This window comes from Martes martes (assembly GCF_963455335.1).
Source record: "Martes martes genome assembly, chromosome: 8".
Lineage (NCBI taxonomy): Eukaryota > Metazoa > Chordata > Mammalia > Carnivora > Mustelidae > Martes > Martes martes.
This window is the reverse complement of record NC_137895.1, coordinates 61,534,974-61,560,338: the sequence shown is the minus strand read 5'-3', so window position 1 is coordinate 61,560,338 and position 25,365 is coordinate 61,534,974. Positions and strand designations below refer to the sequence as shown.

Below are 25,365 nucleotides of genomic sequence, written 5' to 3'. Positions count from 1 at the left end.
ATTTCAACAAATTTTAAAGTACATTAACTCAAAAGTATGATCTACTTTCAAAGTAAGAGAAAAACTGAATAGGCGTTCTAAAAGAAACAGTAAATTCTAATAATAAAATCATTTTGATAGGAATGCCCCAAGTTTTTTAAATGCACTTTAAAACCATGCTATCCCTCCATCAGTCACAAAAATAAAGACCTCCTACCATGAAATCAATTTATAAAATCCACATAGATTAGTGTAATCTGCAGGACAGTTCATAAAACTATGAATCCTTTCCAAATTTAAAAGGAGTCTTAAAAAAAAAAAACTTAAAGGCAACAAAGGGGCATTTAAAAATGAAGATTGTTAAGATCACCATATCCAGTTCCACTAGTACAGCTTTTTCATACAAGTGATAAATCTATTATCTTGAAACAGCAAAATGATTACACAGTATTTTATAGTCTCTAATGGTTAAGCATTAAGAAAAGCAAGTATTTTTGATTACCAGGTTTTAACCTTATCTGGACTTGTGGCACTAATAATCTTACTCCTTACTCTGAAATATGTAAAAATTAGATATTGCAGTGACTATCTTATAAATATGAAATGAAGCCAAAACTCCACTTCCTGAACTATTACTTGCCCAATAGTTCATCATCTTCTAAAGGGATGTAGCAGATAGATATTAACTCAAAAAAAAAAAAAAAAATCCTGACACTTACAGCTTATTTAACGTGAAGTGTTCTAACTCTTGTAAAGTGGAAATAGCAGGGGGCTTGAAAACCTTTGTTCAGATCCAGCTCTACCACCACTTCCATTCTAGACTTACTGTTTTGAGTAAGACACTCAACTTGCTTCTTCATCTGTTAAATGGAAGTCAAAATAATTCCTATCTTGCACCAGAGTTGTGAGAATGGGATAGACATTTACATTGTGTAGTGCTAAACGTGCATCTGTATGTCCACATGCGCTAGATAAATGGAAGAACTGTGGAAGATGCTAACTGTATAAACTGATGTCAACGTTCAAATATCTACTGGCACCCATGAAGGAGGATATAATAAAATGTAAATAACATATGCTTCATTGTGTGGTTCCCATCAATTTTTAATTGTCTTGAAGACTCTCCTTCCTGCCATGCCTATGTAGTTCTGCACAATTTCTCTAGGGTTTGTACAGTCTATTTTATCCCATCGAAGATATTTTCTTCACTAGATATTAAAGTAAACATGAAACAATAAATCCAATGCTGTATTTTCATAATATTTGGAGCTTTGTATTCCTTATATTAAACAGAAACCGAAGTTTTCTTTTATAAGTTACCAATCAGAATTCCTAGAACTTTAGCACGCTTAAACTTTTAAAGCCAAGTCATTATCGATGGTTAAAAACCCGCTCATCAAAACACTGACAATCAAAATAAATGCTAGAAGCAGTGTAACATTCATGATGCAGTTCTGTTTAAAAAAGTACATTAAAAACCAATCAGTTAAAATACGAAGTTTTCCAAGTGATCAGAAGTAATTATAATAATAAATGAAACATACTAATGCAATAAATTTTAATGTCTTGAAAGAAATAAAGCCCTTTTTTGTCAGTATCCACGTTATTTCTAACAAGCTTTAGAAAAAAAGCTACTAACTTCTTCAGAGATCTCTCCAATACATGACTTTAAGTATTATCATCTAAAATCATGACATTCATGCTAAAGCCTTATTACATAAAGATCATAAACCACATGCTATCATGATGTACCTTCTAAACTGTATTTTGATTTCAATTCTTTGATCCCGTTAAATTATTTTAAAGGACATCAATTCATTATTCTTTTCTTCAGTAATTTATACGTGTTTTAAACTTTCTCCCAGATTTGATCACAACAAAAAAACAGAAGTTACTAAAATCACGTTGGAGAGTATCCGGATGATTACCCACGAGGACTTTTAGAAGCCCTGATTAAGTATAGAGGTCTGGTGTTTTCCTCAAGTAGTGAAAAGTGATAGTTGGGGGGTCTCCTCCCTGCACAAGGAAGTTCTGGTCAATGCAGGCGAGACCAGCCATGTTGGAGCACACTTGTCAGTTACAGTTGTGACAAGTGTTCGCGAACACGGCTGGACGAAGCTGACCTTGTGTACCGCGGTGTGTCCATCAGGGCCCCCCCACGCCCCGCCAGGGTATCCGGGCCTACTTTGCAGACTGTTTCTGAGTTCGAGCTGTCCGCAGGTCCGCGGAGAGCGCACAGCCGAGGGGAAAGAGGGCGGGGAGAGGAGAGTTGGGGGGGAACTGCTGTGAGAGTTGGAAGCGGCTCTCCGCAGCGAGAGGGGCGCGGCGACCGCGACACATTGCCGAGTTGAGAACCTGGGGGAGGGGCCACAGATTCGGGGAGCACAGGGATCGCGGCGAAAAGTCCCCCTGGCCCCCTCTGAGGGGCCCACGAGTGTAAAAGGAAGGAGGAGAGGGGAAACGCTTCCGTGCACTGACCTGTCCTCCGAGTCCATGCGGCTCAGGGGTTCCCCGTCCGACGACATCTCCAAGCTGCCTCGCCGGCCCCCGGAGGTCGCGCTGCTTCCGCCGCCCCCGGTCCCGTATCCCTCGTCGCCGCCACTAGAGACGACGCTGCTGCTGCTGCTGCCGCCCCCGCCGCCGCCCTGGCTGCCCCGCGGTCCCTTGGGCTCCTCCAGGCCCTCCTTGCCGTCCCCATCCCCGCTGCTGCTGCTGGCGGCGCCGGGACTCAGCGAGCGCGTCTCGTCGCTGCTGCTCCCGCCGCTGCTGCCCACCAGGCTCTCGGCGCTACTCTCCTCCTCGCCCCCGCCGCTGCTGCTGCTCTCGTCCTCCTCCTCCTCGTCCTCTTCTTCGTCCTCGTCCTCCCCGGCCTGGCTGGCGCTCTCGGGGCTCGGCTCCGACATCGTCTCCGCCTCGCCGCCCCCCACTCCGCCGCCGCCTCCGCCCCCACCGCTGCCGCCGTTGAGCAGCAGCGCTGCCACCGCCTCGGCCTCGGCCTCCTCTTCCTCCTCCTCCTCGTCCTCATCCTCCTCGGGGGGCTCAGCCCGACCCCGCGCAGCCGGGCCCGGGCTGCCGGGGGGCAGAGGGCTCAGGCGAGAGAGCTCCTCCAGGTCGGCCATGTCGGTGATAGCGGCGGCCATGGCGGCGCCTGCTCCACCTCCTCCTCCTCCCCGCCGCCGCCGCCTCCCTCGCCTGACTCTAGCTCCCTCGCCCCCTCCCAAACGCCCAAAATTCCGCCGCCGCCGCCGCAGAGCAGGAGGAGGGCCCGCGAGCTGCGTCAGCCTGCACACGCGCTACGGAGCCCGCGCGGGGACAGGCGCGCCACTGCGCGCACTCACGCGGAGACGGTTGCGCGCCTGCGCGGCGGCGCGAGCTGGCACCTCCCCCGGGCCGCGAAGTCCGCGCGCGCGCCCCCACCCGTGTCCCCGCCCGGCCCCCGCCCCGACCCGCCGAGGGCTCAGAGTTTCCTTGGGGCCTGCCCACGCCTTCCCCAGCCTCGCGGCCGCCGGGACACGCAGAACGAAAGCCTGGGTGCTGGCCGGGGATTTTAGCAGTCCTCCGAGTTCTCACGATAAAGTCAATTCATTCCGGGGATGTTTGGGGAGTGTCCCCCGTGGACAGGCAATGAGCCAGGAATCCGACAAGTCCCTGGTCTTCCGAGAGCTTGAGTCTACGAGGAGAGACGGTTAAAAGGAATAAAAATGAAGAATACAACGCCAGGGACTAAGTCCGTACACATAGCATAGAGCCACAGGTTTCAGTCCAACCTTCGCTTGAATACCCCCAAGAAATGGTTAAGACAGTCTCAGAGCAAACACGTCTTAGGTTCAAAATCTTCAAACTTTTTAACTCATGGGTCCTCCAAATAACTGTACATCCTTGTACAGCTTAAAAAGACAGCTACATTTTTCTCCAGCTTGTTATCAAGGTTTTACCATTGTCACACTTTTAAGTATAGCCAATGAACTCTAAATGTCGCAGGGACTTTATACCCACCAATATCCACTTTTTAAAATACAGGTTTTTTAGTACTTAGGCAATTTCCATCCTCCCTTTATCTTCTGGAACTCATGTTTACATTCCACACCCCCTCCAGAATTTTATCCTAACAATAGATTTTACATTTGAACTGTTTTATTGATTGTCTTGTATCTCTTTCTAGTAAAATGAATTGAAATTTAAGGGTCGTTTTTGAATTTCCTGTGATCACAGGAAAACTCGAAGTCTTATTATTTCAATTGATCAAAACATATTTTAAATACTTATATAAGGGGCACTTGGGTGGCTCAGTGGGCTAAAGCCTCTGCCTTCGGCTCAAGTCATGATCTCAGGGTCCTGGGATCGAGCCCCGCATCGTGTGCTCTGCTCAGCGGGAAGCCTGCTTCCCCCTCTCTCTCTGTCTGTCTCTCTGCCTACTTGCGATCTCTGTCTGTGAAATAAATAAATAAAATCTTTTTTAACAAATAAAAAATAAATAAATACTTATATAAGTGGGGCGCCTGGGTGGCTCTGTCCCTTAAGCCTCTAACTCTTGTTTTCTGCTCAAGTCATGATCCCCCAGGGCTCAGGTCCTCAGACTGAGCCCCAGGCAGGGCCGAGAGCACTCAGCAGAGAGTATGCTTGAGATTCTCTCTCTCCCTTTCCCTCTGCCCCTCCCCAGCCCTGCATGCACACTTTCCCTCTCTCTCTCTCTCTCTCTCTCTCCAAAATAATAAATCTTTTAACACTTATGTAAGTATTAAACACAAAAGTAAAATTTTGTTGGAAATGCATCTTACAGAGATGGAACTGCTAGTGCCAACCAGTTTTTTTGTTTGTTTTTCAAGTAGGCTCCACACTCAGCATGGAGTGTAAGGAAGGACTTGAACTCAGCACCCTGGGATCAAGACCTGAGCTGAGATCAAGAGTTGGACCTTTAACCAACTGAGCCACCCAGATGCCCCCAACTAGTTTATTTTATTAGTGGATGAGTATTACTAGAATGAGAACAACTTCAGCATCAATTCTCTTCCAAGTTTTCAATTTCATGAATGTATGCAATGAGGAAATTTGTTTGCATAGATAAGTAGATGAAAATGAATAGAGTTTTTAGTAATGCCAATTGATTCTTTGAACTCCTTCCAAATTATATGCCCAAAAAAATCACATAAAAATCTAACAACAAAAAAATACTTTTAATGATCTATCACCTGACAATTCTGATTAGGTTCTCTTTCAACTTTGCTGAAAGCAAGTAACAGGATGTGTTACCATTCTCATTCACCAGTCAATTGTTCCTTTTTTGGCATCCTGGAGAATTTTTTTTTTTTTTAAGATTTTATTTATTAAAAAAAAAGAAGATTTTATTTATTTATTTATCAGAGAAAGAGAGTACAGGCAAGAGGAGCAGCAGGCGGAGAAAGAAGCAGGCCCCCTGCTGAGCAAGGCTGAGCATGGCTGAGCAAGGAGCCCCACACGGGACTCCATCCCCAGAACGATGGGATCATGACCTGAGCTGAAGGCAGACAACAGACTAAGCTACCCAGGCATCCCCAACCTGGAGATTTTTGCTTCCCCCCACCTCCTCCTAAGAGTTGGGATGGGGAAGAATTATGTTTTTCTTTTGTAAAGCAGGGGAGAGGCAATTGAGATAAGGAAGGCTGGAAAGAACTTTATACTCTGACCCCAGAGGCATATCTTTAGGCATATCACTTTTAGGAACAGCCACCAAGGAGAAGTGAGGATCTGAGAACAGCTTGCATTAAAATAGTCTCTTCGTAGACCCTGAGTACCCAGGTATTATATCCACGGCCTTAGGCCTTTGGACAGCTGTTATATGTTCCATATGTTGCCTCAAGGGAAAACAAAAATTGAAAAAAATAATACTATGGGGCATTATGGTTTACAGATACCTTTCCAAACACATACCATGCAAATTACTGACCTCAAACATGTCAACCTCAAAGCCACTCTTTGAGATAGACCAGAAGTAAAGTAAGTACTATCAGAGAGTTTAACTGAAAAGTGTATATAAAGTGTATGTGCCAAACATTGTACTGAACCCTGGAAATCAGGGTTAACATTTAGCTGAGCTAATCAAGGAAAACATGAAGAATGTAGAATTTGAACAAATTCGTCTGGTAAGATAAGTAACTACATTTGAGTTTAATTAATTTGAGCTGAATCTTGAAGAGTAAATACAATTCTGTGTGAGGGGGAATCTAGGACTGAGAAGTAATAACATGGGAAGGCATAAAAACGTATTCATGACAGTGTTAACCAACCATGAGAAAGCAATCTAGAAAACTAAATAAAGGGGCACCTGGGTGGCTCAGTGGGTTAAAGCCTCTGCCTTCAGCTCAGGTCATGATCCCAGGGTTCTGGGATCGAGCCCCACATCAGGCTCTCTGCTTAGCGGGGAGCCTGCTTCCCTCTCTCTCTGCCTGCCTCTCTGCCTACTTGTGATCTCTGTCTGTCAAATAAATAAATAAAATCTTAAAAAAAAAAGAAAGAAAACTAAAAAAAGACTTAAAGATTAGATGACATTAAATCTTGAATAAAAAATCTGACTTTGAAAGACAACTGAGATACATACTGAGATATTTTTTAAAAGGTGTGGTGATATCATTCAAGTTATCTGTAGGGATATCTAAGGAATAGGAGAGAGGAAGAAAAGTGTGAAGAGAGTGAAAGTGAATGGGGATTAAAGCAGATATCAAAGCCAGAAGTTCTCTCCCTCCCCCATTTTCCTCCCCCTCTTCTCTAACACCCACCTCTTTTCTCTCTCTCTCTCTCTCTCTGCCCTGGTTCAGTTGCAGAGGTCATTAGTCTGCATGTAGGCCACCCTCCTCCGCAACTGCAATGGATAAACACAAAATGTCATTACCCCACTCACTGAAGTGTGTGGCTAGATGACAGACTTGTGGACGATAGAGTTGTTTCAGGTGGCATCAGGTGAGAGGAGGGTTGAAAACATGAACCTGCAAGAAACAGGGTCTACCAAACAACGCACATCCATAAACATCTCCATAAACTGTGACCTATCTGTAGCTAGATGAGTACTGAAATTAGTTTCTGGAAAATTTTATAACACCTTGACAGAGTAGTTTTGTGCCTATTGAATCTAATAATAAACAGTTGGGGCTATATTTTTGATGTCATCACTTTATTCTAGTATTCTGGTTAATTCGCCTTTCCTGTATTTTGCAGAAGTCCACTGGAAATTAAATAAATAAATAAATACTGGTCCTTTACAGATTGAAAATCACTGTTGTAGAGTTCCCTCCTTCCCACTAGGAGAGTGTGTGATTCTATGCATAATTAGAAGTTACCTAATAATACATCACTGCATCAGAGTGATTTGATTGGGAACAGTATTCAAACTCATCGACCGCATTACTATTGGGGGCAGATTAGCAATAATAACTTGAATTTCCTCTGCTTTTCCACCTATTAACAAAGTGAGGACACCTCTAGCTTGCTGGGAGCCTCTGGGGTGGGAGGTCTCTTGTACATTCACACACCTCTCTCCCAAAGCCCCCCTCCCCTCCCCTGCTCTCTGGGCGCTGCAGGCTCCTTACCAGGATCTGTGATACAAGCCAAACAGCCAAAGCCATGGTGTAGCTTGCAGAAATGGAGATCACTGTGTTGACCTCTTTTAGGGGAACCCCGAAGCAGACAGCTTGTGCCCAATATCTTAGAAGGCTTTTAGTGAAACAGCTCTTTATGTTTTACTCAGAGCTCTGTTTCTCTTAGGAACCCAGACATGCTTTCATGGGCCTAGATTGGCGACGGATTTGAGTAACAGCTACCCCAAGCTGTATTTATTACTCCCCATCCAATGACTAAGTCTTTCTTATAGAGCTTCTCTGTCTAATTCTCTTCCACTAAAATGAGCTCTGTTCTAGGAAACAGTGTCAGCCCCCATGTCAGCAGTTTCTTCCAGGCCTGCCTCACCAGTTTGCCAGACATGCCCAGGCATGCTTGAACCCAACAACAGACCCAGCTGAGATTCAAGCTGAGATTCCTGCTCCACCACACACAAGAGACTTCTGGAAACAGCGTCTCTAGAACAGGCAGCTACAGAGCACTTTCCACCTTTATTTCGGGTTCCTCATTCCACGTGTTGAGATCGCCGTAGTGAGCAAGATCAGTAGCTGCATGATGACCTCATCCTCTGATGGACTTGGGGTCTGAAGGATGTTTGCATGAAAAGATAGAACATCTTACAGAATGAAGGAATGATAGGATCCTAAAGCTGGAAAGAACTAGAAATCAGATGAAACCTTCCTCAGCCTGTGGATTATCGGCCAACCAAAACACAACCAAATAATGACTACAGTATTGTGTATAGTTTTTTTTTAAAGATTTTATTTATTTATTTGAGAGAGAGAGCACGCATACATGAGCAGGGGGATGGAGAAGCAGACTCTGCTGAGCAAGGATCCCGATGTGAGGCTTGATCCCAGAACCCTGAGCTGAAGGCAGACACTCAACTGACTAAGATACCCAGGTGCCCCTAGTTTTATAGTTATATATACATATACAGATTATAGTTAAAATTTGTCACAGTGTCCATTTTGAGACCTTAACTGCATTTGGCTGACAACTTACCACAATAAGATCATACACTTGTCTCGTATTTTGGATAGTTCCTCATTTCTAATATAGTAAAAATGCTTTCCTATAAACTATCAGTGAATGGGTAGGCAAATGTGAAAGGTAAATAACTTAAAAACCACATTTTTTGGTCCTTTCAGGTATTTTATATCTGACTTGCTAACCAAATAACTTTTGTCAATGTTCAAAATGCTCTTAATAAGTAAATTTGAATGTTCTGAATTAGTTACTAGAGCATACAAATTACAATACCAGTTAATACTTTATCCATTAAATCTCTGAGAGGGCAAGGAAAAATCTAAACAAAATATGTAATGGGTGAAATATTTTAAAAAGGGAATCAGCAGTAAGGATAAATTAACTTGGCTTCAGGCAAAAACCCCACATTCCACCCCCTTCTTTTTTTGATGAATGTATGGCATCTATTTTGACCACTAAACTTACTCATACCCTTTTTTCCCCTGTTAACCCCATTCGTCCTTACTTTGTTATTTTTTTTATCTACTTTGTAGCCCTTTATACATCTTGGTAAATCATCTCAAATTATTATTTTTTTCTAATGAAACTCCTCCCCCAACCTGGGGCTTGAACTCAGGACTCCCAAGATCAAGAGTCACATGTTCCCTAACTGAGCCAGCCAAGCGCCCCTCAAATTAATTTTTAAAGTAAGATTTGCTGGTTTATTTTGTTTTTGTTTTCCCAGAACCTACTAACCCCCCTCCCCACTCATTCCCACTGTGGGTATCTGGACCACCAACATCATTTACAGCTAGATTTGGCCGTGTTACTACGTTCTATCACCAATGAGCTGTAAGCAGAAGGATCACATCCTCCTAAGGAATGCCAGTTGCTCTCCCTTCTCTCACTCTTCCTGTGTCTTGTCCTTGGGCTGGGGCAGAGACTTAAATGTGGGGGTGATTCATGATATGCAACCATGCATGCCAGAACCACACCCTAGGATAACAGAGCCAGAGAGAGAAGGGACCTTTGTCTCTAGATGAGGATGAAGAAATCCAGGTCTCATTTTACAATACCACCCACTCCCTTAGACCAATAACTCAGATTTTTTGTAGTGAGAAAGAGATCTTTCGTGTAGTTTGTCTGTTGTAAACCAGCCAAATCAATATTCTAGTTAATACAGTTAAATGAACAACTAGTGCTCCTAAGCACTTCCAGTTTGGTGCTGCCTGATTGAAATCAATTTTGCTCAAATAAACTCTCAATTAAATTTTTGTTTGTTGTTTTAGGGAAAGGGGAGGGGCAGAGGAAGAGAGAGACAGAATCTTAAGCAGGCTCTGTACCCATTGCAGAGCCCAAGGTGGGGCTTGATCTCACAACTCTGAGATCATGACCTGAGCCTGAATCAAGAGTCAGACACTCAACTGAGTGAGCCACCCAGGCTGTCCCAAAATTAAAACTTTCTTTTTTATTTATTTATTTATTTTTAAAGATTTTATTTATTTATTTGACAGAGATCACAAGTAGGCAGAGAGGCAGGCAGAGAGTGAGGAGGAAGCAGGCTCCCTGCCAAGCAGAGAGCCCGATGCGGGGCTCCATCCCAGGACTCTGAGATCATGACCTGAGCTGAAAGCAGAGGCTTTAACCCACTGAGCCACCCAGGTTCCCCAAATTAAAACTTTCTTAAAAATTAAAAATAATAGGGGAACCTGGCTGGCTCAGTCCATGGAGCATGGGACTTTTGATCTTGGGATCATGAGTTGGAGCCCCAAGTTGGGTAGAGAGAGCACTATAAATAAATAAATAAAATAAAATAAAAAATAAATATAAATAAACGGGCAAACATGGCTTCTTATCTCCTAGAAATCTGAGACCCTCAGGAGTGAGACCTTCAATTTTCTGCTCCTTATCTATAAAATCATCTCTATCTGCACTCATTTTTTTCTTCTCGAAGCAAGCCTAAGCATTCTACTGTAGCAAACTCTTAGGTGTTCTAAAAAAAAAAGAGAAAAAATGACCATATATATATGTATGGTGGGTTCCCACCCCCCCAACCCCATCTTCTTCTTGGTCACTTGGCTGCCTAGGTGAGACATTTCCCAGCCTCCTCTATGCTCCCTTACATCCAGATAGTTAACCTGAAAAATATTTGGTGAATTGAAATATTGGATTCTTTCAGGTAGAGAGCAGAAGCTATCAAAAAACTATAAATATAGCAAGAGTGTAAGCAAGGCGAAATTGGCAGCTCTCCTTGTCCTTTTAGGTGCTCTGGTGACATGTTGAATGAAAGATACCCTCAAGACAAATACAAAACCATTTCAGGGGCAGGATTCCATGCCCTGCAGTTACCATTATGGAATCAGAAATCCCAACAGCTCAGCATAGGACAGTTTAGGACAAGCCTCATGAGAAATCTCTAAGGTATCACATACTAAAACAAAACTTGCTTGTCTGTCAACATAAGAAAAGTCTCCTAACTATTGTAGATAAGCTTTATACCTTGAATAAGTTTAATGTCACTGTTTCTAACATTCATCCTGCTGTTTAACAGACCACTACCTTCCCCAATACAAAACCCATTTTTAACATTCCTTACACCATTTAGTGAGACTTTATGGAGATGTTGATAGTAAAAAATGTGTTAGCAGCAACCTCTGGAGTATGCCCCTTTCTGATAGAATGCTAGCTGAAGACCACTGACGTGGGATTTTTTTTTCTTAGTATACTAGTAGACTCTATAGAATTAAAACTTACCCTGGTGGGGTGCCTGGGTGGCTCAGTGGGTTAATCCTCTGCCTTCGGCTCAGGTCATGATCTCAGAGTCCTGGGATGGAGCCCCGCATCGGGCTCTCTGCTGGGCGGGGAGCCTGCTTCCCCCTCTCTCTCTGCCTGCCTCTCTGCCTACTTGTGATCTCTCTGTCAAATAAATAAATAAAGTCTTTAAAAAAAAAAAAACCTTCCCCTGTTGGTGCATACATAATATCACACAAACCAACTGAAATACAGTATTTTAAACTGAATTATGGAAATATTAACAGTTAACGTTAATTCCATGACTGAATTCTCACCAAGAGAATGTGAGCAGAGATAATACATACAATCTCCACCTAATTTGCTTTTGACTTCCTTCCCCGTGTGCTGGAACAGGACTGTACCACTGACCCAACTTCAACATGCAGTGATGGAAACAATAATATGGAAGGAATATGGGCCCCTGAGTAACTGCGCCATGTAAAGCTACAGGCCAGTTTACACTGACCTGGCTGCTACATGGAAGAGAAATAAACTATCTTATTCAAGCTACTGTATTTTTGGGTCTCTCTTTTTTTTTTAATGACAACATGACCTTTACTCAAATTAAGAAGACTTTACATCTTGACCCATTAGCTTCCATTTCTTCTTCTAGGTCTTCAAGCCCATCCTCTACTCTGGTTCCTTTATGAACATGATCAAGTCCTTTATTTCATTTTATTATTTATCTGTTATTATTATTATACTATATATTATATTATTATATTATATATTACATATAATAATTGTATTATAATTATTATAATTATTATACAATTATTTAATTATTATTAAATAATTTATTTGTTTGTTTTTGAGAAAGAGAGAGAGTGTGCATATGCACTAGTGGGAGGAGAAGGGGTAGAGGGAGAGAGAATCTTAAGCGTGGACCCCAGTGTAGGGCTCACTCTCATAATCCTGAGATCACAACCTGAGCTGAAATCAAGAGTCAGAGGCTCATCCGACTGAGCCATCCAGGTGCCCACATGATCAAGTTTTTCCATCCTTACAAATTAAGTATTTCTTTCTGTTTCATCCAAACTTCTAAAAATATGAACTGTACTTGCTTGTTCCACTTTCTTACCTCCCATACACTGCCTTTCTATGACTAAACGATATCCAACCCCACATTTTTTTAAAGGTTTTATTTATTTATTTTGAAAGTGAGAGAGAGAGAGGAAGCAAGCAAGAGAGAGAAAGCACAAGCAGGGAAGGAGCAGGCAGAGGGAGAAGCCGGCTCCCTTCCAGGCAGGGAGCCCAATACAGGACTCCATCCCAGGACCCTAGGATGGTGATAAGAGCTGAAGGAGGATTGCTTAACTGACTGAGCCACCCAGGCACACCCCCTACCCCCACCACCAATGTATAAACTCTTGTTGGCAAGTGGGCAGAAAAGTCATATAACATGTTCAATAAATTTCAGGAAATCCTCACCCTTTGTCGTCAGGCACGCCCACATGCGTCTTGTATGAGAGACTCACACTAAGGTAGATGCAACAGTATCCAAACAGAAAATCCACCAGCTTTCTATTCAGGTCTGTCAGCAGATGCCTCCAAAAATGGAACAGAAGACATTGGGGAGAGGTAGATAACACAGAATCAACTAGAACTTAGACCAAGAAGTTGGTAGATTGTTGAGCTACCCAGCAACTTACTCACCATGTATTGAGTAGATTGAGTGTCTACTATGTGTCAGGCACTGTTCTTAGCATTGGGTGTATAAATATGAATATGTATAAATATGAATAAAGCCAATAAAAATCCTTGCTCTCATGAAACTTATACTCCCGGTCAGGAGTGTTCTTGGTTTTTATGTTTGGTGGTTGGTTTTGTTTTGTTTTTGGGCAGGTATCTTCTTGCATCTCATTCACACAAGTGACAGTGCTGTGACATCTTTTAACCAGCCATGTATCTGGGACATCATTTATTTCACCAATAAAAATGTATTTCTAATGTCCCTTAAGCTAATTAATGAAACTTCTGATATAAATTTCAATAAAGATCCTTGAAATACTTAAGTAGCCACCTGGGGATTATAGATCCCTGATTAGAGCACTTCATATTATAACTAACTTCCCCTAGAGTGTGAATTCCTAATAGGATAACTCTAATGATACATAACCTTCCCCGGAGTGTAGATGAAAGCTAATTTACACACAAGTACATTGCACTGTTTATAAGGAAGTGTTTTAAAGTAAATTATAACAGAAGTAATAGAACAACATGGCAAGAGGCATGGTTGTACAGAGCTCCCAAGTTTCATATACACGTTTTAAAATACTGAAAGACGGGGACGCCTGGGTGGCTCAGTTGGTTAAGCAACTGCCTTCGGCTCAGGTCATGATCTCAGCGTCCTGGGATCGAGTCCCACATCGGGCTCCTTGCTCAGCGGGGAGCCTGCTTCTCCCTCTGCCTCTGCCTACCACTCTGCCTACCACTCTGTCTGCCTGTGCTCGCTCGCTCTCTCTCTCTAACAAATAAATAAATTAAAAACAAACAAACAAAAAAAAGAAAACAAAATTTAAAAAAAAAAAAATACTGAAAGACACCATCTCCCTTAGGACCTCTGGGTTCTCCTCATGATCCGGCAACTACCGGGACAACAAATGGCATGTCCAGGGGCTTCCAGACCATCGTAGTGTAACATGGTTTACAATCATGATTGTAAAGCATCATTCTGAATGGCCAGTGTCCATATCATTCCAAGCATTGAGTACTTTGAATAATGCTCCTGCTCAAATCTTTAGCCATGAAGAAACCAACAAGACTCTTTAAATTTTGACTCCAAATACCTTGAGGAAAAAATTCTAACTGTCCTAGTTTGGGCCTGAGATTCATGCCAAAATTGATTTGGATTGGTAAGACTAGGGGACCTTTACATTTTTGTTCAGGGGGATGATGGAGATGCTTGAAGAAATTCTTTGGCGTTTATGACAAGTGTATTGGATTGTTCTGGCATCAGGATTTTGACAGGAGAGTAAATCAAAAGGGCAAAGAAACAAAAGAGTTAAAAATATAGGCAGGAGCATGAACAAAAACAATTTAAGTTGGGTAGAAAAGGAAGTAAAAAGAGGACTTTATGTGGGTGCCTGGCTGGCTCCATTGGTAAAGCATGCAACTTGTGATCTCAAAAGATGAATTCTTATGAGTTCAAGCCCCATGTTGGGTGTACAGATAACTTGAGAAAAAAAATGACACACACACACACAGTACTTTATTTTTTTTTTTAAAGATTTTTTTTTTTTATTTATTCATTTGACAGACAGAGATCACAAGTAGGCAGAGAGGCAGGCAGAGAGAGAGGAAGGAAAGCAGGCTTCCTGCCGAGCAGAGAGCCCGATGCGGGGCTCGATCCCAGGACTCTGGGATCATGACCCGAGCCGAAGGCAGAGGCTTTAACCCACTGAGCCACCCAGGCGCCCCCACACAGTACTTTATTAAGTCACTTGTAGTAGAGAATATTATTTATATCAAAGAGATATCAATATGTACTTGAAATGCTATCTTTTCTGGTTCATTGATACAAATATATATATATACAGTTCCACAGATGATCTGTAGTGTTAATAACTGCTACTTCATTTTATTTCTTGATTTTTTAAATAACTACTACTTTATAGCAATGAAATTTTCCATATCTTATTGTGGTATAAGAAATATATATTTTGGTCTTCATCTTTGACTTCAGGCCAAGAGGTCCTAAAAACCTTTATAATTTCCTAAGAAATAAAGCACCTGGGTGGCTCAGTTGGTTGAAAGTCTGCCTTTGGCTCAGGTCATGATGGAGTCCCAGGAACCAGCTCTGAGTCTGCTTTGCCCGGTCCCTTTGCTCCTCCCCCAAAGGGGAGTCTGCTTCTCCCTCTGTTCCTCCCCCTGGTTATGTTCTCTCTCTAAAATAAATAAATAAAATATATCTATTTTTAAGATTTTATTTATTTACTTGTCAGAGAAAGAGAGAGCAAGTGCACAAGGAGGGGGAGCAGCAGACATAGGGAGAAGCAGACTTCCTGCTGAGCAAGGAGCCCGATGCAGAGCTTAATCCCAGGACTCTGGGATTAGGACCTGAGCCGAAGGCAGCCACTCAACCAACTGAGCCACGCAGGAGTCCCAGTAAATAAAATCTTAAAAAAAAAAAAAAGAAAAAGAAAACAAATGAAAGAAAGGTGCTAAAAGCATCTTTTGTTCTAAAATTCGGTCTTTTGGGGTGCCTGGGTGACTCAGTGGGTTAAAGCCTCTGCCTTCGGCTCAGGTCATGATCCCAGGGTCCTGGGATTGAGCCCTGCATAGGGCTCTCTGCTCAGCAGGGAGCATGCTTCCTCCTCTCTCTCTGCCTGCTTCTCTGCCTACTCGTGATCTCTGTCTGTCAAATAAATAAAATCTTTAAAATAAATAAATAAAAAATAAAATTCAGTCTTTTTTTTTTTAGTCTTTTATTCATTAATTTGATAGAGACAGCAAGAGAGGGAACACAAGCAGGGGGAGTGGGAGAGGGAGAAGCAGGCTTCCCACTGAGCAAGGAGCCTGATATAGGACTCCATTCCAGAACCCGGGGATCAGGACCTGAGCCAAAGCCAGATGCCTAACAACTGAGCTACCCAGGCGCCCCTAAAATTTGGTCTTTGACCCCAGTTCCTGAGCCAGAGTTCCTAAATCACTTGGAATTTCTGGGGTGAAAGAAGCACTTTAGGGGGTGCCTCGGTGGCTCAGTGGGTTAAGCCTCTGCCTTCAGCTCAGGTCATTGTCTCAGGGTCCTGGGATCGAACCCCTGCCCGCATCAGGCTCTCTGCTCAGCGGGGAACCTGCTTCCCCCTCTTGCACTCTGCCCATCTCTCTGCCTACTTGTGATCTCTGTCTGTCAAATAAATAAATAAAATCTTAAAAAAAAAAAAAAAAAGAAGCACTTTTTGTTCTAATGAGGCAATGCTTGGTGGGCTCCTGGATAAATTCATGATGGGGCCTGGTCACTGAAAGACCAAGCCATGATTAGAAGCTTAGAACTTCCATGGGGTGCCTGGGTGGCTCAGCTGGTTAAGCCTCTCCTTCCACTCAGGTCATGATCCCAGGGTCCTGGGATGGAGCCCCACACCAGGCTCCCTGCTCAGTGGGAAGGCTGCTTCTCCCTCTCCCACTCCCCCTGCTTGTGTTTTCTCTCTCTCTCTCTTCGTTGTCTTTCTCCGTCAAATAAATAAATAAATAAAATCTTTAAAAAAAAAAAAATGAAGCTTAGAACTTCCAGCCTCACCCCCATCCTCTGGGGAGGAGAGAGGGAGCAGATATTGAGTTAATAATTTATCATGCCTAGGGGCACCTGGGTGGCTCAGTCATTAAACCTCTGCCTTTGGCTCAGGTCATGTGGGATGAGCCCCATGTCAAGGTCCCTGCTCAGTGGGGAGCTGCTTCTCCCTCTGTTTGCCAATCCCCCTGCTTGTGCTCTCTGTCAGATAAATAAATAAAATCTTAAGAAAAATAATTTATCATGCCTGTGTGATGAAGCCTCCATAAAAATCCCTGAACTACAGGATGATAAATACATTCCATGTGCCAGGAGGATGGTGTACGCCAGTTCCAGCATTTGGGACCCTTCTGGACTCTACCATAGGTATCTCTTCATCTGGTTGTTCTTCCATATTTTTAAAAAATATTTTATTTTTAAATAATCTCTACATGAAATATGGGGCTTGAACTCACAACTCCAAGATCAAGAGCTGCCCACTCCCCTGACAGAGCCAGCCAGCTGCCTTCATCAGTACCTTTTATCGTATCCTTTATTAGATAATAAACTGGTAAATGTAAATTTATTTCTCTGAGCTATTCTAGCAAATTACCAAACTTGAAGGGGGTCATGGGAACACCAGTTTAGGGTCAGTAGATCAGAAGTACAGGTGACAACCTGGAACAAGATGCAACTGGCATCTGAGGTAGAGACAGCCTTGTGGGACTGAGTCTTAACTTGTGGGATCTGAGGGTAAGTCCAGATAGACAGTGTCTGATCTGAATCAAATTGTGGGACACCCAGCTGGTGTCAGAGAACTGGTTCACACCTCTGGTATCAGAAGTATGGTGAGTATGACAGTAAAGGAAACCACAGTGTGATTTTCCTGCACACTGGTCACGACAAGAGAAGTGAAACATGCATCCATCCATGACATCAACCTCTGAGGAAGATAGGTGATCGAGGACATCATGGGTTTCACTGGTGTTTCCATTATGTCCAAAACTTCCTTTCAAAGAAAGTAAAGTTATATGAGGGTATATTTAGAAGATCTGGCTAGTAGCTGAATAATAATTTTAGCTGCAGTATATGGTAAGTGAAAGAGACTAGTGAAGTATTATTTTGAAAACACAGCTATGGAGACACCATATTTCTCAGATTATTTAAAATAGCAAAAAGTAGGGGCACCTAGCTGGCTCAGTTGGTGGAGTATGTGACTCTTGATCTTCAGGTTGTAAGTTCGAGCCCCACATTAGGTGTACAGATTATTTAAAAATAAAATCTTTTTTAAAAAAAGAATAAAAAATGGGGCGTCTGGGTGGCTCAGTGGGTTAAAGCCTCTGCCTTTGGCTCAGGTCGTGATCCCAGGGATTGAGCCCCACATCGGGATCTCTGCTCAGCAGGGAGCCTGCTTCCCTTCCTCTCTCTGCCTGCCTCTCTGCCTACTTGCGATCTCTGTCAAATAAATAAAATCTTTAAAAAAAAAAAAGAAAGAAAGAAAATTATAAAAAAAAAAGAATAAAAAAATAAATAGGGGGGCTGGGTGGCTCAGTAGGTTAAAGGTATGCCTTTGGCTCAGGTCATAATCCTAGGTTCCTGGGATCAAGCCCCACATCAGGCTCCCTGCTCAGTGGGGAGTCTGCTTCTCTCTCTCTTATTTTCCCTCTGTGGTCTCTCTCTCTCAAATAAAGAAATAAAATCTTAAAATAGATAGATAGATAGATAGATAGATAGATAGATAAAAAGTTGATAGATGAAAAGTTCAAGGTGTCTGGCTGTTTCAGTTGGTGGAACATGTGACTCTTGATCCAGGGGTCATGGGTCGAGCCCCTCACTGGACATGGAGTGTACTTAAAGGAATTTTTTTAAAAAATAGCAAAAAGTTGAAAACTAGGAAATGGACGCAATGAGAAAATATTGAAAACTTGTTATGCACAAGTCCTGTTCTTGCAAATTAATCTGAGCCAATTTGGGTATGCACAATTTTTAGGTTCTTTTTGGTAGATACAAGTAGCCAAAAAATCTTCTCAAGTAAAAGCCAAGATTCCAGAGGGAAAATCGGGTCAGGCACCCAAAATTCCCTAGTGTTTTGACCAGAGATGTACCCCTTGAAGGAGTTAGCCTAGGGCATCATTGCTAAGGATACAGGCTACAAGCCTCTTGGGATTTGAACGTCCTACTTATTCTAGGGCAGGAAGAATCTCTGGAATATTTTTAGATAATCATGTATCTTGAATATCTTTCCTTTTGTCCTAAAAAAAAAAAACCCTCATTTCCCACATTCATCATGTTCATCAACAAGCCACTGTTTTTACTGGTAAAACCCATTTCTCACATTTAGTAGGCAAATTGCAAAGAATCCTTGTTGACCAAGATACTGATAACAGAAACATTTGTAAAAGCCACCTGAATGCTAGGAAGCCACTCCCTGCACTGTGAATTCTTTTTTTTTTTCTCTTTAGCTTTTTAGTATTCACATTTTTATACATATAAAAAGTAGAGAGAATAGTGTAATGAACACCCAAAGACTCATCACCTAGATTTAATAATTCTTATAATTTCCTCATATTTGCTCAAGTATTATATAGTTAATTATAGACATCATGACATTTCACCCTTAATTACTTTAGTATGCACTTCTAACAACCTACATACATTTCCCCATGATCACACGTAATAAAATTAACAGTAATCCCATAATATCCTCTAATTCTCAGTCTGTACTCAGATTTCCACATTTGTCCCCAAAGTATCTTTTATAGTTGATTTTTAAATACCAGATCCAAGGAGAATCTAGCCTTGAATTTGGTTGTTAATGACTTGTACCTTCTGGATTAGAGTGCTGGCAGCCTCTGGGTGATGGTTTAAGCCAAATGGTACACCCATAGCAGCACACTGTATATGCTAAAATATTTTAAAGATAATGACAGACGTCACGATGACTTTATTGGATATTTTCACCAACATCATCTTACCTATTTCTTTTTAATATCTATATAGATATATTTTAAGTAATCTTTATATCCAACATGGGGCTCATGACCCCAAGATCAAGAGATGCAGTGTCTACCGACTGAACCAGCCAGGAGTCCCCTTACCTTTTTTTTCCATAAAGAGAAAGAAGGTGTTCAAAGAACTCTGCCAGACTAGCATGTATTCTCTATAGAAAAGATCTTTCTAATCAGTTTGGGAATTCTAAAGTTAAAGGCACAGATGGGAGCACCCGAGTAGCTGGATTGGTTGTGTCTGCCTTCGGCTCAGGACTTGATCCCAGGGCTCAGGTCCTGATCTCAGGTTCCTGGGTTTGAATCTTGTATCAAGCTCCCTACTCAGCAGGGAGTCTGCTTCTCCCTCTCCCCTCCCCCATCTCATATTCCTTCTCTCTCTCAAATAAATAAATAAAATCTTTTTTTAAAAAGGAAATAAAAATAGAGATGATTCCAACACCACACTTTGAGAAACTTACCCAAAGTATAACACACAAGCTCTCAGGAATGACTTTAAAAACACTCTAGGATTGGGCCTCAAACCACTTTTCTACTCTTTTGTACCCACCTAAGTCCTCTGAGCTCTTCAGTGTTTACCGACAAGGCCAGGACTAGGGTGAGGAGAGGTGCTTAGGACAGAAGATGGAAGGAGGCAGTATTCTCACGAGAGAATACTGACTTTCATGACCTCTTACATGACCCTGAGAGTAACATCTGAGATGATCATAGTAATCATAATCATAATATTTATTGAGTCTTTACTTCTGCCAGGCACTGTTCTAAGAACTTATCATGAATTAACTCATTTAATCCTCCCAACCCCATGAGCTGGAATTTGTAAAATCCCCATTTAGAGAAGCACGAAGGCCCTCACCAGAGCCCAGGGCCTCCTCTGGCTCTGCAAGGGTGAAGAAATCAGGCACCAGAGGAAGTTCTCTCTTTACAGGGTCATCTTTCTTCTCTAGTTCATGTGACTACCAGGTTATACACACTGAGGAGCTATATATCCTCTCCTTGGCCAGTCCCTAATGCTGTGAATTCTCAGATAAGCTGTGTAGTTCTTTTAACACTGGAGCTAATGATGAACACTAGATTGTAAGATGATGTCTTCTGTTTTATGAAATACAGAATAGGTTTGTCTGCTTAGTGGACTTGAATACTTTCAGAATATCCAGTCCCAAATCTGACAGTCTAAGCTCCCACACGCAGACTTTTAATAGTTGGCTAACAACTTTGCCGGATCTTTAGTTTATAGGTCAGCAAAATGGGTGTATGTTTCACACTGGACCTCCCTGAACAGCTTTCCGGAGCCTCCTCCTTCTGCCATCACCCACTGCTTCTCTGCCATTGATATGGGAGTTAACTCTAGTTTAAGTAACAAAAGTGAGTTTACCCAAAACAAACTGCATTTTAGCACTCATTAAGCCGTTAAGCCAGGTAAGGCCTCCCCTGAACCTCCTGAAACGGGGCAATCTGCATAGTTTAGCATATCACTGACAGTTCTCTTCAAGCTCTCAGCAAGGAGACCTCTTTCATATACTTCCAGCCACAGAATTCTTAGCTCTCGGGATCCCCATGGGCAGAAACAGCTGTGATCACAGTCAGCAGTCTGGCCAACAGTCACATACATGAGAATATGGTATTTTTATTGATTCAACAAATACGTACCGAACACCTACTATGTGCCTGGATTTGTAAGGTCTCCAGCAAAGAATTCAGAACCCCCGTTTGGGTTGGAGAAAGGGTGGATGAAGCCGAGAAACAGGGGAGCCGCAATTCCTAGAGGCGCCAGTAGGCTTTGGAGAGAGCAAGGCATCGGCACTGGCGCCCTCCGTTAGAGCAAACGTCTGTAAAGGACCAGACACAAAGCAGGTTCTGTCTCAAATATTTGAATCTATTCCATCTATACCATTTGGCTGGCGGGAAGTCCCTGCTCTCTGTGGATTTGCTAATGGGAGACACAAACCTCTGACATAATGAAGTGGCAGGAGGTGTGTTTTACTCCAGCTTCCCTTGAAGGGCAAGAATAGTGGCAGAAGTTTCTTGGATTAATCCCAGGGCGCCCATTTCCGTGCGGGTGCGCGTGCGGGTAGGCGATCTTCTGTTAAGTACAACAGGCTTCAGCTCTGTAAGAGAGTCCACGAACTCGCGTATATTTTCGATCAACAACAAGAAAAGGAGGCTTAGCAGTAAAGTTAGGGCACTGGGCCCTATTTTAGTTTTATTTTATTTTGGGGGGTACTGTTTTAGAAAGAGACAGTTTGGTCTCTTCGAAGGGGGCTGCTTGCACTGCTTTCTTGCCCTGTTGGCTCCATTCCTGCCCATATCTGACAACAACACAAAAAAGCTTCATAAAGGCTGAAATCAGTTCTTGGAGTGTACTCAGCTACCTATGAATCTCGGGGTAATCTAGATTTTAGAACGTTAAATCAGACAATGATTCAGAAAGTTTGCTTTTAAAGCAGAGACTTAATACGAATTATCGCTCAGAAGAAAATGTTAATGCAGCCCGAAGATCATTAGCTACAAAACCTAAATTAGATGCAATACTTGCTAAATTGACTTTCTGTAACTTAGAAAAAAAGATCCTGAAGCAAAGCCTACAATGTTATAATGAAAAAAGCCGTCTACTAAGCCTGGTCTGATTGACTTGGTCAAATGGTATATAAATTAAATCCATCTGAAGAATCCAATCTCCAAATGGGATTTTCATTTCCATAAGACTACAGTTTAAAAATGCACATGAAGTAAGAAAGTAAGAGTAAAATCATTTCCCCCCACGGCTGGTGAACTTGGCAGCCCACGTGGAAAATGAGCCAGCTCTTCCCCTGCTGAACAAATCCATTCAAAATGATTTCATAGTTTTCCTTCCTCATCCTTTGGAATGTGGAAGCCATTTTCCAGTGGGTTTAAAAAAAAAAATTCTGAATTTAACCCTTTGAAAGGAGATGTTTATTCTCTTTTTTGCTTTGTTTTTCTAAGGATATGTAGAATAATGCATTGGGGATTTTTTTTTTTTTTTTTTTTTTTTTTAGCACAAATGCTGTAGGCAGGAAGTTGACTCCATCTTATTTAATTAGGACCCATGGGAAATAGTTGTGCCTAATATAATGCAAAGTTCTGTAATTGAACTAATGTGATTGTGTAGCCACCTGCCAGGGAAATACCAATGCAGGTAGATTAAATGATATAGGAAAAAAATTTTTTTTGCTTTGGTATTGCAAAATTAAGCAAGCTAATTAAAAATCAGTAGTTGAAGACTGCTGGCTCCTGTAGTCAGGTTGGATTTGTTTTGGGGTATCTTTCTTCCCTGGCCTAATTTCCCCTTATTTTATACCAAACCCTGTTCCAGGCAAAAAAAGATACATACGTATTTGCTTATATATGCCTAAGATATATCTTCTTGCAGAGAAACATGCAAAAAAACTTTACCTTTTGCTTTTTTATACATTTTTTAAATTATTGATTAAGTTAATTCACATATCGGGATCTACAAAATGGAGGCTGTGCCAGTGGCCCAGACCACGTCACATATCTAAAACTAAGTCAGCTTGCACTTACAGGAAACACCTGTCAAGGAGTCCTAACACACCACTCACAAACTTCTAACTCAGCTTTTGCTAGCTTACCTTACTCTAGAAAACAGGACCTGCTAACCTTATTAGGATATCCCACACCTCTTACCCAATCATACACTGTTGCTGGGTTGCCTCTTCTAATATTTTATACAACCTCTTGCCCAACATACCTTAAGAAGAATGCTCAACTACTTGTGTATTCCCCCAATCTATAGATTATTTTCCCTCGAATAAAGCACGTTAGATTTGTTACCAATTTTTTTTTAAGGTTTTATATATTTGACAGAGAGAGAGATCATAAGTAGGCAGAGAGGCAGGCAGAGAGAGAGGGGGAAGCAGGCTCTCTGCTGAGCAGAGAGCAAGATGCGGGGCTCAATGCCAGGACCCTAAGACCATAACGTGAGCTGAAGGCAGAGGTTTAACCCACCAAATTTTTTTTTAAAGATTTATTTATTGGGGCACTGGGGTGGCTCAGTCGTTTAGCATCTGCCTTTGGCTCAGGTCATGATCCCAGGGTCCTGGTATCAAGCCCCTAGTCAGGCTCCCTGCTCAGCGGGAAGCCTGCTTCTCCCTCTCCCACTCCCTTTGTTTGTGTTCCCTCTCTGGCTGCCTTTCTCTGTCAAATAAATAAATAAAATCTTTTTAAAAAGTTTATTTGTTTGAGAGAGAGAGAGAGAGATTGTGTGTGTGGAGGGAGGGGGCGCAGAGAGGAGGGAGAGAATCCCAAGCAGACTTGACACTGAGACAGAGCTTGAGGTAGAGCTAGATGAAGACCAGAGCCAAAATCAAGAGTTGGACACTTAACTGACTATGCCACCCAGGCACCCCTACTAAATTGTTTTTGTCATTTGACAGTATATATTCATTCACATTAATTCATTCACATTCATCCAAATTGAGAAAGGGTTTACAGTGTGGGGGAGCAAGAATATCCTGTCCCCTTAAGGTCCTTCTAACTGAATGAAGAATCAAATTGACATGAGGCAGATTAAAAAAAGAAAATAAAATTTAATAGCCTACGCATGGAGAAATCCCAAAACAGTCAGGCAGGGGCTCCTGGGTGGCTCAGTCCGTTAAGTGTCTGATCAGGTCATGATCCCAGGGTCCTGGGATCGAGCCCCATGCTGGGCTCTCTGCTCAGTGAGGAGCCTGCCTCTTCCCTTCCCTCTGCCTGCTGTTCCACCTGCTTGTGTTCTCTTGCTCTCTCTCTCTGTCAAGTAAACAAACAAACAAACAAACAAAATCTTAAAAAAAAAAGTCAGGCAAAATAGAGGCATATACGCGTCCTGAACTAAGGAGAAGAAGGTAGGTTTCTGGGACTTCCAAGGGAAGGAACGCAGTTCACAGGACAATAAGAAGAACTGATGCTTGGTAATTAGATGTTTGTCCCTCCATAGAGATGGGTCACTCAGAACAATTTTTCTTTGGTAATAACCCTAATTCTGGGAAAGACCTCCAATTTAGATTCTTCTATGTAGTTAAGGGAGGAGAAATGTTTCTTTTGAGCCCACAGGGCCTTGATTGCCTTCAACTCAGAATAATCTTCATGCCAGGGGCGCCTGGGTGGCTCAGTGGGTTAAAGCCTCTGCCTTTTGCCAGGGTCATGATCCCAGGATCCTGGGATCGAGCCCCGCATCGGGCTCTCTGCTCGGCAGGGAGCCTGCCTCCCCTTCTCTCTCTGCCTGCCTCTCTATATACTTGTGATCTCTGTCTATCAAATGAAAAATAAAATCTTTAAAAAAAAAAAAAAAGAATAATCTTCATGCCAAAGCGGCCCACCTTGGGGCAGACTGCGCTTGGCCACTACAACAGGAAATGTCTTTCTAGGTCTACTTCATAGCTGCCCAATTTTCCTTTTCAAAACAATGAATATTGTAAGTTTGTTTTGGCTTTGTTTTTGTTGCAGTGAGGAATATAACTCTTCCTGAGACTTTTTTTTTTTTTTTCCTGAGACGTTTTAAGGACAATTTAAGTAACTACATATATGTTTTCCCTCAACCCCAGTCTTTTTTATTTTAAGTCATTTGGTCTTTTTTTTTTTTTAAAGATTTTATTTATTTATTTGACAGAGAGAATGACAGTGAAAGAGGGAAAACGAGCAGGGGAAGTGGGAGAGGAAGAAGCAGACTGTCCACCGAGCAAGGAGCCCAGTGTGGGGCTCGATCCCAGGACCCTGTGGGATCATGAGCCGAGAGCAGTCACTTAACCAACTGAGCCACCCAGGCACCCCCTCAATCTTTCTCTTTATACAAAGGCTAACATA

At 42.3% G+C, this 25,365-nt stretch overlaps 1 protein-coding gene across 1 annotated transcript in view; it reads right to left on the bottom strand.

Moving 5' to 3' along the window:
• The window catches only part of AEBP2 (AE binding protein 2), a 59,727-nt gene extending 56,434 nt beyond the window's left edge, over positions 1–3,293 (bottom strand). The window contains exon 1 of the mRNA XM_080810641.1: positions 2,458–3,293. Coding sequence (XP_080666767.1) covers positions 2,458–3,119 — 662 coding nt within the window. The 5' untranslated portion in view covers positions 3,120–3,293. The remainder of the gene's footprint in view (positions 1–2,457) is intronic.
• Positions 3,294–25,365: the final 22,072 nt, after the last annotated feature.